This window comes from Diabrotica virgifera, chromosome 9 (assembly GCF_917563875.1).
Source record: "Diabrotica virgifera virgifera chromosome 9, PGI_DIABVI_V3a".
Taxonomy (NCBI): domain Eukaryota; kingdom Metazoa; phylum Arthropoda; class Insecta; order Coleoptera; family Chrysomelidae; genus Diabrotica; species Diabrotica virgifera.
In genome coordinates this window covers 69676210-69695914 of record NC_065451.1, presented here as the reverse complement: position 1 = coordinate 69695914, position 19705 = coordinate 69676210, and the positions used below count along the sequence as shown (strand labels likewise).

Here is a 19705-nt window from a genome sequence, read left to right as displayed (position 1 = left end):
AAATCCGGTAATTGCTCTGATATGTTTACTTTCTATTAATATGTGGTCTATCTGGTTTTTTGCCCTTCCATCTGGAGATATCCAAGTTATCTTATGAATATCCTTATGGTCAAATATTGTACTTACAATTTTCATTTTATTTTCTGTTGCAAATTCAATTAATTTTTTTCCCATTTTCATTTGATTCCTTATGCAAACTTTTCCCACCCGTTATACTTTTGTAAATATCTTCTCTTCCTACTTTGGCATTCATATCGTTTTTGTGATAGCCATTTTTATTTTCTCACAGGTTTCCTCTATGCAATTTACTTGTATATTTCTCAGGTTCTCGTTGATGTGGTTACTGTATGTAGTCCTAAGATCTTGATCTCTCATTAATTCTCTCATGTATATATCTGTCAATAAAAACTGAAAACGTTTGTTTTCTATACTTCCACAAAATTTATTATAACTATGTGACTACAGCTGTTTCGGCAGAGTGCCTTTCTCAAGTGATTTAGTTTACTATGTGTTTGCCTTTTTAAAGTGTTTAACTGAAGAGGTTGAGGAGTGGTCGAGTTGGTCATTCAGAATTATATCTGTATTTTTTAATTTAAATTTAAATTAAAAAATACAGATATAATTCTGAATGACCAACTCGAGACAAACAGCTCCCCACTCCTCAACCTCTTCAGTTAAAGACTTTGAAAGACGAGAAAATAAATGAAAAAATACGAACACCTATAACTTATAAATCAAGCACGAAAGTGTACACACTTCTGGTGAAATTTTTTTCTCTTATGAAACATAATAATCCGGTGCCAAATCTGACCACAACCCCCTAATCGCGAATGTAAAGCTGCGACTGGCGAAGGTTAAAAATCCATTAAATAAAAAATATATATACATGATTGATGGATTCGGCCGTTACTTGATGGAAGTTCATTTTATCTAACAATAAAACACTGAAAACGTTTGTTTTCTATACCTCCACAAAATTTATTATACACCTGTTTCGGCAGAGTGCCTTTCTCAAGTGATTTAGTTTACTATGTGTTTGCCTTTTTAAAGTATTTAACTGAAGAGGTTGAGGAGTGGGGAGCTGTTTGTCTCGAGTTGGTCATTCAGAATTATATCTTTATTTTTTAATTTAAATTTAAATCCAATAATATTCTTGCTAAAGAAGTAAATTTTCCTTGTATACCGGGTGTACCAATCAAATCGGATTGCCCGATTACCAAATCGGACAAAAGGTTTAGGAAATTTGAGACATCAAATATGACCCATTTTTAAGGTGGGCGGTTAATTTTGGCCCAGAGTGTATTAGGGTTCGGTTAATATCGATGTCGAATGATACCAGTTAGAAATTATTTTTTTGTCAATGTTTGACATTAAACAAAGTTGTGTACGTTTTAAAAACATAATTTTTAAATATTGCTTGCTTCATTGTGTTTAGGTAATAAATAAAATTATAAATAAAAATTTATAAATTATAATTAGGTATATAATTATATTACAAATAAAATTATGTTGTGAATTTCTTAATTTCAGGTCTAAATTCACTAGAAATCATTCCGTTCAGAGTGGCAGCTTACGACAAGAAGCACAGAAAAATGGATTTCTTCGACGTTTCCCGTAAAGAAGATTTCGAGTTCATATCAGGTACCAAAATGAGAACTCTCGCTAGGAACGGTGACACTCCCCCTGATGGTTTCATGGCACCGAAAGCGTGGGAAGTACTAGCTGGATATTATCAAAATTTATCCAAATGTTAACTATATTGCATATATGTTTTATATTTGTATATACAGCTAAAAGCATGACGTTACACGAAATGGTTTAAGTGATGAACATTTCCAAACAAATTTATGTTGTAGTGCCCGGATTGAGTAGTGGTACAGTGTTGTCCTCTTCCATTCGCTTTGCGGAGGGTGGATTTTTGATTTGGTATTTTAACTAACGGTTTAGAACCACTTGCATAAATGAGCCAATCTTACACAAGCACAGTATTACAACAACTACATAACCCGTCGATCAATATGTCCCGGGCCTAACTAGTAAAAGAACATTTTGTGCAAAAATATTCATCAAAATAACCTTTAGCGGCGATATGATCATTCCAACGCTTTTCTAATTTTTCGCTGCCGTCCTTGTAAAATAATTTATGTTTGCCTTCAATTCCGTCGATTACTTCTTCATCGGAGTCATTTCTTGCCTCGGAGCATTTTTTTTATCGGGAAAAGTAGGTAATCGCTGGGAGCTAGATCTAGACTATACGATGGGTGCAGAAGCAATTCAAAATCCAATTCAAGCTTGCAACAAGTTTGATACATCAAACATGAAATCTTGCTGCAGGTTTGCCATGGCAACTTTGCAAACTTGCAGCAAGTTTAAATCAAACTTGCTAGTTACAGTGTGACAAACTTGCATGAAATTTGTTTTTTCAAACTTGATACAAACTTGATATAATAAACTTGCTGAAGGTTTGTTTTTGTTTTGTTGCATGAAGTTTGTTTTTTCAAACTTGATACAAACTTGCTTAAGGTTTGTTTTGACATACTAGCCACAATTTGAATAAAAAATACAATACCATTTTATATAACTATTTATTCAGTAATCACTCAGCTAAAATATAATCTATTGTCTAAAATTATTTATTGGAACTTACATTAAACCCGCTAGCTTCAGATTCCGATGCTCAGTTTTGTAGATCAGCTCTGAAACAAATAAAAGAAATTGTTATAAACTCTTGCTGTGTGAACAGAATTAATATATTTATTTTAGATAGTATGTATGTAAATACAGCTAGAAGTTAGGAAAAACATAAAAAAAACTTACCTCAATTTCACCAAAGCAAAAAGAATACCAATCTGTACCTAATCACCACAAGCAGGTGGGTCTATGAAAAACTGAAGAAAGGAAGCTTCATCTTAGTAATTAAAGTAATAGTCTCGGAGAATTGTACGGTAAATGTTGTAAAAAACTCAAAGAAAAATATCAACATAGGATAAGACAAAACCACAAATTATCACCGCTTGGCAGGTTACTTTTCCCGTGTTACCAGCTGTCGAGTAAGCTTTTTCTCTCAACGGACCTTAAAAATCACACTTTTAGGATAAAATTCCCTGCTATGCTCCTATTTAAAAAATCTGTGAAAATATGTTGAGTTATTTTCAAATATTTTGATTTTTTTTAATATTTTACAATTTGGACTGGAGCAAAGATTCCCTTATAAGTTAACTTTTTCCCTCTTATTTTGAAAATTTTTGCAAAAAGGGAAATTTACCTCCGGTGGCAACACTTTCGTTTTCGTGGGCGTGACTTCAGTCAGGGTAACGAACGAAACCGAACCGACCGTGACGTGTAATTCAACCAAATAGATGGCACGCGTGACGTGGCTTGTAGCTATAAACTTGAATCATCATCTTTGTCATAACAATATTGCAGCAAACTTGACACAAACTTGCCTCGTCATGTTTGACGCAGCAATTTAAAATCAAAGTAGAATCAAACTTGCCACAAGTTTACATGCTATCTGGGTGACTTGTGACAGGGTGCATTGTTTTGCTGAAACAACAATGTTTTCTCGAACAAATGAGGCCTTTTCTTTGCGATTTCTGTCTTCAGACGTTTCAATAAACCAATATAGTGGTCGCGTTTGATATTTTCTCCATATTTAAAATAGTTAGTGAAAATAATTCCTTGCTGGTCTGAAAATGCGTAGGCCCATAACCTTTCCGTCGCTGTGTTGTGTTTTGGTCGCTTTGGACGGCTTTCTTCGGGTGTTGTCCACTCAGCTGACTGCCGATTTGATTCCTTAGGGAAGTGATGGATCCATTGTGATATACAGTCGAACCCGCTTATTAGAGTACCGGTTATATGAATATCCCGGTTTATGGAATATAAATTCGAGGTCCCGAAACGTTTCCATTCACTCCTTAATAAATTTATCCGTTTATTGGATTACGTATTCATAAAACAATACCGTTTATTAGAGTAATATTTTTCAGATTGACGAATAAATTTTTACCTACAATTTCGAATTTCCTAAAAATTCAAATTATGTCTTGTACTATGGTTTCTCGCCAAGGGCTTCGAAGGCCTGTAGTGCTGTTTTATTTATATTATTTGGGTTTGTCAGATAGGTAATAAATATTTTATTGCATTGTTATGACTACCAATTCAATCGTTTACCGACAAATCCAGTCATAAAATAATTTCCTTTCTCTAGAAACTGTACATATTGCCACCCAGTTGCATGTTATAAAATTTTTAAGAAACAGTTCGGCCATTCTAGTCGCTTGTAAAGTTATAAAACGTTTTCGGGATGGCCAAACCATTGTAAATTTTTCTAATATTTATATATAATTCAGAGGAACAAAAGTGACTAGTATTTTATGTAACAAAAAAACAAGCTACAATTACCGATTATTTTTCAAGATTAAATAAGTAACTTTCTTATTAAGTATAGTATGTATTTTAATACGAAAATATTTACATAATCTATATATTGCATACAGTTCATATTAATTACTGTATTCATCCACATAATATAATGTAATTTGGTTTTTTAATAAATACATTACGCTATTGTATTATTGACATAAAAAGGCCTAAAACCATATACATATATATAATATTAACGTACCATGTACTATTATTACGTATGTTCGGTAGGTACACTTATTACGGCTAGCCACCAATGATCGGTTATTAGAATATCCCGGTTATAAGAATATTTTTTGCTTGGCACGAAGGCTATTCCAATAAGCGGGTTCGACTGTACCGACCCAAAAACTCCGACTTATTCCGATTAAACATGTTCAAACAGCACTGGCATTCATCAATTCGTTTTTGGTTTTGCTCTGGTGTGAGAAATCGCGACACCCATTTGGATAATAGCTTTCTCATACCCAAATGTTTATGTATAACAGTCATAATGCTAATTTGATAACTTTAAAGTGTCGACTATCTCTTGCAACTTCACTTTGCGGTGTTTCACAATAATTATCAGCATTTTTTCGATGTTTTCGGGAATAACCATCATTTGGCCTTCTGGAGCTCTCGGCATCATTGTTTAATGGTTCTCTTGTCCACTTTGTACTTCTACTTTTCCCTCTAGAATTAGTTGCTACAAACCATACCTTCAGTGGCGTGCTGGCCATATAAATGAATCAGTGCAATCACCGAGAGGCCGCGGCCTCTTGAGGCCGGTAAAAATTCTGATAATAGAAGGTAAAATAAGGATGGGAGGGCGCTTTCCTATAAAATCACCGGGTCGCTTGAAGAGCTCCAGCACGCCACTGCATACCTTCCGTTTCTTCTCATGATGTGCCCGAGGTATTCGATTTTGACAATTGTGGTTAATAGCTCTTTTTCTTTTTGTATTCTTAATAAAACGGCCTGATTAGTGACGTGGTTGGTATAGTATGTCTTCAGGATTCGAAAGCCTCAATTTACTTGCAGATAGCCTCTGTGAAAGTCCTCGAGGTAACTCAGTAGAACAATACAGGAAAGATATAACATCGTAGTAACCTGATTATTATGGGTATTGATCAAATACTATTAGTCGGAGAGATAGAAGCGGATTTTGTGCGTGATAAGTAATATGGAAAAACTATACGGGGATATGTTGAATTAGTTGTGTAGATGACTTTCACCAACGGCCGAAAACCAGAGTGGGGGTCGAGGGTAGTTTTAAGGGGTCAAAGTCGCAGTGTGTATTATTTTTTTTTGTGACCTGGCACAACATTTGTCCCCCACGTAGCGTTCCGCCCCTGGAAATTTTACTTAGTAATGTCATGATCTACTTATTCCCAAATTTTGGTGCACTATCTCGATCAGGAGCGTCACAAAAAAAATAATAAAAAACGGGTCTTTGACCCCTTATAAAACTACCTTCCTCCCCCACTCTGGTTTCCGGCTCTGGGGATTTTACTTACTTAGGTCATGGTCAACTTATACCCAAATTTTGGTGCACTATCTCAATCACGAACGTCGCAAAAAGCCCCTTATATTTTTTATATTTACCCCTACCCCACCCCTTTGTCGGCCCCGCAGCGTTGCGCCCTAGTGATTTTACTTAGACACGTCATGACCTACTTATTCCCAAATTTTGGTGCACTATCTCGATCATGAGCGTCATAAAAAAAAATAATAAAAACCGCGATTTTGACCCCTTATAACTACCCTCGGCCCACACTCTGGTTTCCGGCCGTTGGTGAAAGTCATGTACACAACTCATTCAACATATCCACATATAGTTTTTCCATATTACTTATCACGCACAACATCCGCTCCCAGCTCTTAGACTATATAGACTGTAATACATACAACTCTTGACATTTCCCATTAATTTTGAGGAAGCAAAAAAATAGCGCCATCTAGCGGTATGAGTAGGATAACCAGAGCAATCTAACCTTACATTTTTAAAATTGCTTTATTATTGTTTTTGTATAAGTGTTTGAACTATTTTTATTTTAATTTAATTTAAAAAATTAGCTCGTTATTCAAAAATTTATAAAATTAAATTTGAATGTTTACGTCAAATTTTACGTTGTCAAAACACACAGTAGTTCAACTCAAGCCGACAGTGGCGCTAGTGGCAACGTGCTTCCAGATTTCTGTGGGAGTTGAATGTATTACAGTCAATAGTATTTGTATTGATAAATCATGAAATTTGAATACCTTAGCCAATTTTGAAATGCTGACCTTGCTTTCTCTACCCTACATCAAATTTCTAGGGGAAAAATTAAACATTATAAAAAAAAGGTTATATTAACTTTTATGTGGTACTGAAAGTTTGTTTGGAAATGTCTCATCACACTTTGATAGTTTATTTGGTAACTAAAGTGTGTCTAATGCAGTTGTACACAGTAAAATTGTTATTACGAGCATGTTGAACATATGGAAATGTTTTATAATTCGCTAAAACGCGACTTTTGACAAGAAATCAGAAAATGGTAGAAAGAACATGATTTAATAATTTTTTAGACATTTTAACGTAGGTAAGCAGTGAGTAAGTAAAATAAGTAAGATACTAAACATAGGTTCAGCTAATTATCGTGTTATTTTCAGTATTTATTCGAGATTAGAAACCATTATCTAGACATTAAAATTATCCTCAGTGAGGAAATATATAATTAAGTATTATATGCTTCCATAATTCACACCTAACGTCACTTTTTACAGTTTTATTGGGCTTTGAATTCGTTTTCTCTCGCTGCGAAAGTTGTGAAACAGAAGAGTTTAGGACTCTCTGTCATTCCATCGTTTTCGTGGTCTTCCCACCGATCGTCTTCCTATTGGGGAACTGTCTCTCGCCGTCCTTACTACTCTATTTGTTGTCATTCGGGTTATGTGGTCGTTCCATTCTACTCTTCTGTTTTTTGCCCAGTTATTAATATTGTCCACCTTGCATCTTCGTCGTATATATGCACTTCTAGCTCTATCCCATAGTATCTTACCGTGGATATTTCGAAGGGTTTTCATCTCTGCTGTTTCTAGTATTATTTTTGTCTTTCTGTATTAGGTCTTGTTTCTGCCGTGTATTTACTTATTGGTCTGATGACTGTTTTTTAAATTCTGCTTCTTCTTTTCCAATATTTTTATTTCTCCATATCGTTTCATTCAGGCAACCTTCGGCTCTATTTGCTTTATTCAATGGATCTTCCACATCTGTTTCTAGCAATCCGTAGCTAGATAGTGTGATGCCTAGATATTACTTGTTCTGTTATCTGACCCTTCAACTCTTATTTACATCGTATTTGATTTACTATTATAATTTGGGTCTTTTTGGGGAAATTAACATGTTACATTTTCAAGCGGGTATATCAAATACTTACTTACTTTCTGTGTCCGGAACACCAACAACTTTAAATTCTGTATTTCCAATGGTTGGCCACATAGATGGCACTGTCATTTGCTATAATTAAGTCTTCTTCTGTGCAGGTCTCTCTCATCTCTGTGCATGATAGTAGATGCCGGCTGGTCTGAACCCGCAGGTATCGTCCTCCTGGTATCCCAATTTTTTCAGGTTACTAGCACAACGTGAAACGCCGGTTCTTAGTCTGTTTAGCGCTTTCCAAGTCGGATACGGTAAATTGTGTCCAGCAGCAGCCATTTCCTCTGAGGGAGGAAAATGTGTCGCGGTAGCTGACGCTTGCCATAGGTGTATTCGGCGCGTCTCTGGCGCTTCGGGGATGGATCTTGATGTTTTCAGGAAGCTTTTCCGAGATCTTAGTCTGCTTGGCTGAGTTTGGTGGTCATATAAGGGTCTTCGGTCCGTCTCCTGCTTTTTCCGTTCTACCTCTGACGTGACCTTCCTCCTGATAGGTGGTGGAGCAATTCCAGCTATGGGGTATACCTCTTCGATAGGTGTCGGTTTCAGGCAACCCGATATTATACGGACCGTTTCATTTAGAGCCACGTCGACGTTCTTTGCGTGAGCAGAGTTTGCCCATACTGGTGCTCCAAACTCCGCGGCCGAAAAACATAATGCCAAGGCAGAAGTGCGGAGAGTGTGTGGTTGTGCTCCACATTTTGTATTAGTTAGCTTGCGGATGATATTATTTCTCCCACTTACTTTCTTCTTGACATCTTGACAGTGGTATCGGTAAGACAGAGTTCTATCCAGACGGACGCCAAGGTGTTTTGGCGTCTTGTTGTGTTCCAGCATCTGACCACGCCATTCACCTCCAGCGGCCTTCGGGCATGCTTGTTTCTCAGGTGGAAAGCACATACCTGGGTTTTTGTGGGATTGGGTTTCAGATGGTTTTTATCATAGTATAGAGCTAAGTCTCCCAGGGCATCTGTCAGTTTCACTTCGACTTCATTTTTTGTTGGTGTATGGGTTGGTCGTTGGTGTATATGTTGTATAGAATCGGCGCGAGGACACTTCCCTGTGGTAGCCCATTTTTTTTTTGGTCCCTCCACCGACTGTTCTTGGACTGGAGCGTTACGTAGAAGCGTCTATTCTAGAGGAGACATTTCACTAACCTTGTTAGTCGGAAATCCTTTGTAGTTTCGTAGATTTTTGCGAGTAGCCGTTGATGGTTAACTGTATCATAGGCGGCAGTTAGGTCTATGAACGCTACTCCTGTTATTTCCTTCCGTTCAAAACTATCTTCAATATGTTGGGTGAGATTAAGAATTTGACTGCAGCAGCACTTTCCGGGCCTGAATCCTGCTTGTTCTGGAATAATTTGTCTCCACATATTCTGCGATCCGGTTCAGTATCATTCTTTCAATGGCCTTGAAAAGGTGGCACAAGAGAGATACAGGTCTAAAGCTCTTTGTATCTGCCGGATCCTTCCCTGATTTTAAGAGGGCTACCACTCTAGCTTTCCTCCAGATTTTGGGGATTTGTAATGTACGGATGCAGCAATTCGTCTAGTCCTGTCGCCAGTAGGGGTACAACGGCCTCCTTAATTCAGATAGACTTACCCAAGTTTTCTTTATGTATTTTGACCCGTAGAACACGAATTTTTTGGGTAACAGTCGATCCGGATGTCGTAGCAATTCTGCTTAACGTATTTGAAAGTTCAAGTCAAATTCTATCGGTTTTGATTATTTTCATTGCTAAAATTTAATTTTTTTATTGTTAAACGAAGCTATAAACACATAGTGATTGAATGATGTTTTCAATGCATTTCTAATTTGAAATCGAACGAGTAGGCGCGCATACAGAATTTCTACGTATGTTACGTACATTAAAACGCATGCATTGGGCACGGGAAACACTATGTGTTTATAGCTTTGTTTAACAAATAAAAACTTAATTTTTAGCAATGCAAATAATCAGAACCGATAGAATTTGACTCGAACTTTCAAATGCGGTAAGCAGAATTGCTATTTTATTTTTCAATCAAAAGTTATTCGAGTTCAAAAATTGCAATTTTTCGATTTTTTGAAAGTTCAACCGCGTTTATGTCGAAAACTATGCATCCTACGAAAAAACTTGTAAAAACTTTTTTTGCTTAGGATGAGCCAAAAAATACAAAAAAATGTTTTGTTTTGCAACAAATCGCTGTTATGTGATTCCTTAAGTTCTTTGTTTATAACAATCTTATCGACAACCGGATCGACTGTTACCCAAAAAAATCTACGGGTCAAAATACATAAAGAAAACTTGGGTAAGTCCATCTGAATTAAGGAGGCCGTTGTACCCCCCCTGGCGACAGGACTAATCATTTTTACGAGCCACTCTACGGTTTTTAGTCCAAAGTTCTTTATTTGCTCTGTTCGTATGTCGTCCAGACCAGCCGCTTTATTATCTTTCATTTGGTGGATCGCGCCTCTCATCTCCTCTAGACAATCGGTATATCAGGTATATCAAATGAAGCTAGGACAAATAATCCCCGGACAAAAAATCCCCACAAATTATCCCTGGCCAAAAAATCCCCAGACAAGTAATCCTCAGACAAATAATCCCCGGACAAAAATTCCCTCAAAAAATCCCCGGACAGATAATCCCCGGATAAAAAATCCCCACAAAAATCCTGGACAAATTATCTCCACAATTTTTTTAGACAAAATAGACATTGTTTTGAACATAGCTATTCAAAGCAGAGTGAGCGAAAGATTTAAGCGAATAATTACAACATGATTCCCACAGCCTTAACTCATTGCCATATCTTCCACGATTTTTGAAAAAACTTACTCTTTTGTCATGTAAAATTTGAAGTTTTCGGCATGGAATTTGAATTCAAAATTTGGTAATCGAAATTACAATTCATGCTTAAACTTTAGTGGCGAAACGCCGTTTCATGGCGATTGCTATAACTCTCATGCACTGAGGCTGAAAAACATTTGAGTCGTTTGCATTCACGGGAAAACTTTTAGAGAACTATTGGGCAGCAAATATTTCTTGGGGATTTTTTGTCCAGAATTTTTTGTGAGGATATTTTTCCAAAAAAATGGGTGAGTATTTTTTGACCGGGATATTTTGTCCGGCGATTATTTGTCCCTGGATTTTTTGTCCAGGGATAATTTGTGGGGATTTTTTGTCCGGGGATTATTTGTCCGAACTCCTATCAAATTGGTGCAGCATACGTTGTAATTCCCATCGCCAGCTTCAATTGAGTCAGTTAGTTCTTCTAACTGTTAGTTCTTCTCGTTATTTTTAACCCTATTTCCTACAATAGGGCTTTTAGTAATTCTAATTACCAGAAAAATTTTTCATCGAGTCAGGCCATTCGTAACTTTTTGCCTCAGATGACAGATAACAAGATGACTGCCTCTACAAAATGAGACTTAAGAAACTTCCAAGGCGCAGACGAGTGTCACTACTGTTTGTTTTAACACTGTGCTATAACTTTTATTACATTTACTACGGTTCATTTCTAAAAAAAATATTGTAGTTGAATGTAAAACATGGTACAGAACAATAGCAACAGTAGCTTCAGAACCATATCAATATTTTTAATATCTTTTTAGTTATTTTATTATTTTCTACGGCAGCAAAATTGAAAGTATTATATTCGTTTATATATTAATAATGAAATTATTGAGATTAAAACATCACTGTTTAAAAAGTATGATTTTTAAAATTATTATAAAATTGTCGGTGTATATTTTATAAATTAAAAGAGTTTTTCTACGACCGTTTAATAATATGCTCATTATTCGCTATTTTTGAATAGATAATAACACCCATTACTTAACCCGTGAGTAATATTTCATTACTCACGGGCCATTACCCACGGGCTGAAGTTAGATTCAAGTGGTGCATGGCACTTTTAATATACCTATTAGCAAATAAAATTACTCAAACTTGTTTATTTAATAAAATAATCAGTAGTAATTGCACAAGAGCTCTGAAACTATTGAATTTTTCCCGAGTGACACTTTGACAGTTTTAATTTCACGAGCCGAAGGCGAGTGAAATTATGTCAAAGTGTCACGAGAGCAAAAATTCTATATTAATTTCAGAGGTCGAGTGCAATTTGTTGCGATTATTTCATGAATAAAACTGTTCAAAACCAAAATTTTATTGTAATTTATTTATGTAAGTACCATTAAACACACAGTTTTTATAAATATTTGACGATTGAAAGTCATCACTTTTATAATTTTTAAAACATTAATTGTCATTAATGGCACTGAATGTATTTTTTCGTAGCAACGAAGGGCATCTGACGTAATATACTTAACGACGGGAGATTATCAAAAATTATCGATTTAATTCAGATTTCTGTAGCTTTCTATTGGTCAGAATCTCCTATGAATGAAATAATCATTGTAATTTATATCAACAATTAAATTCGAAAAATGTTAAAGGATTTTTAACTGTAACAATGTATATTTGTAACAACTGTAACAAAGTATATGTATTTGTTACGTTTAAATTTCAACATTTGACATTTTAAGATTGACGTTATTAAAATGTAAATAAACAATCGGTATTAATTCCGTAAAAGGACTTACGGATATGAAATTTCCGTACGGATGTGAAATATCAATGAATTCTGTTTTACTTACTGTTGATTGTACAATAGATTTTTATTGAGAGCACACGTTCTTTTTCATGTAATTGCCTTAATAGTTATTTATGATATGTGTTAAAAGTACACGTTTAAGGGACGCTTGTGAAAGTTTGCAGAATGAGCGATAGCGAGTTCTGCAATTTACATGAGTGCCTTAAAAATGTTCTTTTTAACACGCATATCATACAATATTTTTTCTACAAACGTAATTACAGGACAATATCTACAAAAACTTTTACTTGAACGTAACTGACATTCCATTTTTATATTTTTTTGACATTACATCAAAATTGTCTATACCAGAGGTTCTCAATCTGTGGTACATGTACCACTGGTGGTACATATCATTATTGGCGGTGGTACACAAAACACAGAAAAAATTAAAATAGTAGTACTTAGTAAGTATTGATAATACAATTTAAAAATATAGGTGGTACCAAAAATAATAAAAATAACTCTAGGTACATCACTCAAAAAGGTTGAGAACCGCTGGTCTATACGGTCAATACGAACTGCAGTGCCTTAAATAGCTATTTGTATAACAAGGGAGGAAAGTGTAACTTTTCCTCCCGAGAATGAAGTTTACTGCCCGACGCGTAGCGGAGGGCAGTAATCATTCAAGGGAGGAAAAGGCACTTTACTCCCATGTTATACATATGGGTTTTCCACCTTCCTCAAATAACAAGTAATTTTTTCATTTTTACTTAATTTATTTATGTAACTAACCAACAAAATTTATTAGAACTAAAACAACAAGTAGGTACAATATAACTGTCAACTGTCAAATATAAGTCAAATTATTAATGTAAACATTGTTAAATCAAAATAACAATTTACTGTTTTTTACCATTCTGCAAAATACAGGATGTTTTATAAATAAACGTTAAAATGTATAGATACTTCGTAATAGAAAATAGATATTATACAGGGCGTCAATAAGTTATATTTCATGAATGAAATACCATGACGTCACTTTTACTTTTCCTCCCTAGGGAGGAAAAATATTTTCCTCCCTAGGGAGGAAAAGTACAACTTTGCTCCCTACAATCAGGTCCGGAAAAGTATACTTTCGGTAGAGGTAGGTGGAAAAATATTTTACAGCACTAGTGCCTTAAAGTAGCGTTTTCAACGCACGCATGGAGTGCTAAAAATTGCATTTTTAACACGGTTGTAGAAAAAATATATTATGTCATATTTTTAAGAGCCACCACCATCCGCCATTCCATGGCACTATTAATGACAACTGTTTGATTGTTTCATAAGCTCAAGAAGGGTAATTCTAACAGTGTTGCCATAGTTATATAAAATATGTTTTCTTATGAAAAACAAAATCTTTCGATTTTAAATAATGTTAGTAGTTGATAATTATATTTTTCTACTAATCCAAATAAAAAAGGTCGTAGAAAAAGTATAGTATTCTACTTGCATGTAATGGCTATTACATGCTCGTTGAATAATATGCTATTTAATGATTAGGTTAAGCTTCCAGTGATGTATTTTATCAATTTGAAATTGTCTAAATTTGAACATTTCTATATGATCAGCATCCTGTAAAATGGATTTTGGGCCCAAGGCCATTCATACGAAAAGTGATAGTGGAGACCAGTGCTCTTTATTTTTTTATATAAAAATATTTTAAAATTGTATTTCTTTTAGCTTTTTTGTTCAGTTTTTTTAATTATATTCTTTTATTGGTAGTTATTTAGAAATTGCGGGATTCTCGCGTGCCCATACAAATTTACATAATTATTTGTCTCATTACCAACTTGGTATCTCTTATTCAGGGGTTTGGTAAAAATGCCTTATGGATCTGTACGTTAATGAGTAATTTGGGTAAATTTACCCTGTTTTTATACTGTGACTGTTGGTCTTTTTTTCCACCTTTCAGACAAAGTAAAAATGATAACTTTCGGCCATCTCGTAGTCTGAATAATTACCAAATATAACGCAAAAGTTTTATATAATCTGTCATTCATTGTTCATTTTACTTTGCTTGTCCGTCTTTTTGACAATTTGGTTGAAATTAATGTTGTTGCAGAGTAATTTGTATAAAAGTGAAAATTAATATTACTGTTAGCGGATTAAAAAAATTCTGGATTTTTTGGTTTGCTAAAAAAATCAAAAAAGGGAATATAAACCGCAGCCTAATTATTACAAAGATAAAGAATAAAAAATGATATTTGATGACCAAGAAATATTAAGACGATAAAAATAACATATTGATGAATTTTGAAACGGAGAATATGCAAATGATAACAATGAATAAGGCACTGATGGTAGAAAAGACTTAGGCCACGATAATGAAGAATACACAGACTTAACAATGAATACGCAAAACTACTGTACGGAAGATCTAGGGCCATCCCTAAATGAAGTTGTAATTGTTATTAAGAATCTAAAAAAACAAAAATATCCAGGAAGGGATTCTATAGCAGCGGAAATGTTAAAATATGGAGGAGTGTAGCTGACAGACAAAATACACAAACTACCAAAAAATATATGGGAAAAGGAAGAACTACCGATGGAATGGAAGCAAGCAGTGCTATGTCCTCTTTATCCTCTTCAGCCCCAAGAAAAAAGTTTTTATTATTTTAATAATATTTTCTATTTTCTCTCCTCTTTTGTGAAAACAATAAACGAAAATCTATAAAAACTTTAAAAATAGTTATTTATGAAACGGTTCGTGAAGTATGCTTTTTGCGAACGCACGCGATGTTTAGAGCACGAACGACAACGGAGCGAGTGCTATACATCGCGTAAGTTCGCAAAAAGTACTTCACGCACAGTTTCATACAATATTTTATCTATGATGAACAAATAAAAAAAAACTGTAACTCTTCGTCACTGGAATCTATTTCTATTCTACAATTTTTAGAACTTTGACATTTAAAAATTCTAACTTTTTTCAAACCACAAAACTGTCAAAACTTTTGTCATAATTTATTGCTCATTATGTCATCACCATGACAACGCGAAAGTTCAGGATATTTGATTATATGAAAGTGTGTCACAAACAGTGCGAAAATGTAAGTCCCATTTAAGATACATTGTTACTTCACGCACACTTTAAACCCTTCACGCACTGCTATCTATAATGACAGTTTTCACAAACTAAAAACTTATACATAATATGACATAGAGTAGATAAAATTATTTGACACACATAATATGACAGGTCCAGCATAATGGACATCAGGACTTAGCTTTCATATAATTTAACTATGAAACTGAAAAAACGTTCTGGTTCAGGAGAAATACATATATACATTTTGCATTTTGTACAAAAGAATCTCGTCTTCTTAGTGCATCCAAGTGGTTTAGGCAACGCGATAAAAATTTCTATTGCTGACAGAGCATATTGGCAAATGGTCATTACTGGTTTTTCTTACATCTATAGGCGGTAACTGGAAAACTGCAGACTTTTTACAGGAGTTATGGACACTTCAACTTAAGATGTCTCTGGTTCTCTTGAAATGGACGCACTAGCTTGTCTCCCACTTGCAGGATTACAACCTAGAGCTAGTGACCTTCCAACATACATCTTAAATTCCTGTAAATCCATTTCCTTTGATCATTACCGCTATCTTCACTGAATAAAAAATCGTTATCTGTCAAAATAGCCTCCAATTCACGTTCCAGCAGTATCCTTTTACTATTTGTAACTAAACTCAAAAAACGTGAGTATGGTAACATATTTTGCTAATTAAGTCCCAATGTCCAAAATGCTGGACAAAAAGTTTAGAGGACCCCTGACGTGTCTAGTTGTAATTATTTTCAAATATATATTTACCACAAATACGTCCAATCATCAAGTAACAATATTAAATAATACATTAAAAACAATCAATACTGTAAAGTACAGAAAAACACTACAACTTACTGTATTTTTGTGGAGCCACCATCATAACTTAAAAAATTTCACCACATGTAACAAACTACCGAGGTAGACGCTGTTGTCAAATTTTTCAAACGATTAAATTTGACTGATAAATAGAAAGTCCAATATGCTGCAATATAGGACGCAGCGATGCCCAACCCGAATAGTCACCGTGTAATAAATTAGTAAACATTGTCCAGCTGGCTGGACTTATGGACTTAGGAGGTTATAAAAAAAATGTGTATCCAATATTTCCAGTTTTGATAATAGTTAAACCAAACTCACCAGTGAAGTGTGTCATAAGTTCGTAATTGTTTGGACTTCACTTAATAAAAAAACCTATAATTTGAAGTCTCGAATACATTTATATATTCTCGAACAATAAAAAGATGTCAGGACTTATTTTTACAATCATCTGCATTTAAAATGTCACTTTTAACTTCATAACATTCATGAATATGTTTTGAATCTGGCAGAATATCTTTGAGGTGCTTTTATAATTTTTGTAGTGCAATTTTTTGCGCGTGCTATAGTTAATCAACAGTATTAACAATATAATGTACTCCATACATTTTATACCAGTGTATGTTTTGTTTAAAATATATTTTATCAAATATTATTTTGTTTATTTATTTTATACTAAAAATAGGTAGAAGTAAGGAAAAAAATTAACATAGCCAAACCTGAGACACCAGATATATTTGAGAATGCTCCCGAAGCATTGCTAGAGGAGCTAATGAATGGTATCTGCCATGGAGAATTGTAGAACCATATTAAGAGAAGTTGCAACAAATTTTTGGAGAACAAAATTAAAGTGGGGGACTTGAGATAGATAATATGAGACAGGTATGATTAAAAGAGCGCCCAAAAAAAAACAAATAGAAATTGTCATATTTAAGTCTTAAACGGCGTAAAAAAATGTGAATGGGACATCAGTGATTCTCAGTTTGGGTTTAGGCAAAGTTTAGGAACAAGAGAAGCAATAGTAGCAACACATGTGGTTTGGTCCAAAATTGTTACGATCAGAGGAAGGACGTGTTCCTGTGCTTTTTAGATTACGAGAAAACGTTTGATCGTGTCCGACATCACAAGTGTCCACGAGGAAAAAAATTCCTGTAGTTGGCTGTATACCATTTATTACAAAAAACTATGAAATCCTTTATAAAAGGTATATTTGTTAAATTCCCTATACAGGGCTACATCACAGAACAAACAGAACTAGTTTAGATAGAAAACCGATAGAACCGATTGAAAACTAGTTCTGTTTGTTCTGTGATGTAGCCCTGTATAGGGATTTTAACAAATATACCTTTTATAATGGATTTCATGGTTTTTTTAATGCAGATCCTTAAGAAGCTTGATATAGACCAAAAAGACATAAAATGCATTGAAAACGTGTACTGGTATTAGGCAGCACAATTAAAAATAGACTTCTATATCCAAACCCATACATACAAGGGGTGTTCGGCAGGGATGTGTGCTTTCCTCTCTTTTATTTAATATTTATTCGGAAGCCATATTTCAAGTCTTTGGAAGATGCAGAGATGGGAACGAAAGTGAATGGGGTATTGATCAACAACATACGATATGCGGATGATGCTGTCTTAATTTGTGACAACATAGCAGATCTTCAACAATTTGTCACTATAATCGGAGAATACAGTAATCGAATGGGATTAGAGATTAATACCTAAAAGACCAAATTTATGATCATCTTCAGAAACTGGGATGCATTTGAAAACTCCACCATAACACTGAATACAAGTCCATTGAAAGAGTGAGCAAATTTAAATATCTGGGAACGTGGCTTTTTGAGGACTGGGCATCGGACAGGGAAGTAAAATGTCGCATTGAGCAAGCTCGACAAGCTTTCGTAAAATTCAGGAAGGTACTGGCCTGTTCAGAGTTCGATCTTACACTAAATGCTACGTGTGGTCGATGCTGCTATATGGCATAGAGGGCTGGACACTCAAAACGAGGGATATAAACAGATTAGAAGCCTTCGAAATGTGGCTTTATCGCCGTATCCTAAAGATACCATGGACGGCGAAAGTCACAAATGTAGATGTCCTTAAAAGAATCGACCAAGAACGCCAGCTTTTCGAAAACATCAAGAAAAGAAGAACGGCGTATTTGGGTCACATCATGCGAAACGAAAAATACCAGTTCCTTCAACTTATAGTCCAAGGTAAAATTGAAAGCAAGAGAGGAATGGGACGCAAGAAAATGTCCTGGCTCCGAAACATAAGGCAATGGACAGGGATTAACGACATACCTACAATCTCTGATACACATTGCAAGAAACAGAGTTAATAGAAAATGTGATCGCTAACATCCATTAGTGGATTTGCATCTGAAGAAGAAGAAGAAACGGCGTAAAACATGATAAGCAGTAGAGGAAGAATATAGGCACATAAGACATAATCAGAAACGAATACTACAAATTAAAAAACTAGAGCATCAACTGAAAGAACTATAAAAATATAGCACGCAAAGTGAAATCCAAATGAAAAAAGTCGCATGGATTGGCAGAAAGTAGCTTTAGGGAGTCAATAAAGTTTTTACTTACAGAAGAAATCAAACAAGATAGAACTTTTTGTAATTTCATTAAGAAATGTTTAATACACAACATATCAAAAAGTTCTACCCCAGAAGTGGGTGCTTAATTTTTTATTAAATAGATGAACTACGAAATCAGTTGTTTTTTTAAATACCTACGAAAATATGAATTTCTGAATTTTGAAAAATTCAGTGTTTTCGTTATATAGGGTGAGGCAGATAACTGGCCTATTAGAAATATCTCGAGAACTAAAGGCAACAGAATCATGAAAATTGGAATAAAGGGGTTTTGAAGGATGATCTATTAAATAACAATATTTTCATCTCTTTGCAACTTCCGGTTATACCGGAAGTTGCTTATAACTTCGTTTTTTTAAATGGGACATCCTGTATATTTTTACATTTTTGGATTCTCTTCGATGTCTTCTTTCTTAAAATATAAGGTTTTGTAATATTATACAGGGTATTTTAAATGATAATTACGTTTTTTTATTAATTTCGTAGCAACATTCACACCCTGTAGAATTTGTAGTAGTTTGACATCTAAAACTCTATTTACGTTCAAATGATTTTTAATATACTCTACTATTGTTAATAATCATTAGTATAGCTAAATTTTTAATTTTAGTATACAGGGTTGGTCGAAACTCGGAATGAGTATTTTCTGAGTTTTCTTAAAGGATTTCTTCTGAGTATTTTTGTATTGTAGTGAAATGATATTTTAAAGTACTTTTTTATTTCTTAAGCATTCCCTATACCTAACTGCTTTAATTTGTAAGTTATTGGTGATTCAAGCTAAACATTA

General features: G+C 34.5%; 1 protein-coding gene across 1 annotated transcript in view; it reads left to right on the top strand.

Annotated features, from left to right (window-relative positions):
• Window positions 1-16960, top strand: part of LOC114338143 (bifunctional 3'-phosphoadenosine 5'-phosphosulfate synthase) — a 47099-nt gene extending 30139 nt beyond the window's left edge. The window contains exon 6 of the mRNA XM_028288720.2: window positions 1531-16960. Coding sequence (XP_028144521.1) covers window positions 1531-1754 — 224 coding nt within the window. The 3' untranslated portion in view covers window positions 1755-16960. The remainder of the gene's footprint in view (window positions 1-1530) is intronic.
• The last annotated feature ends 2745 nt before the right edge of the window (window positions 16961-19705 follow it).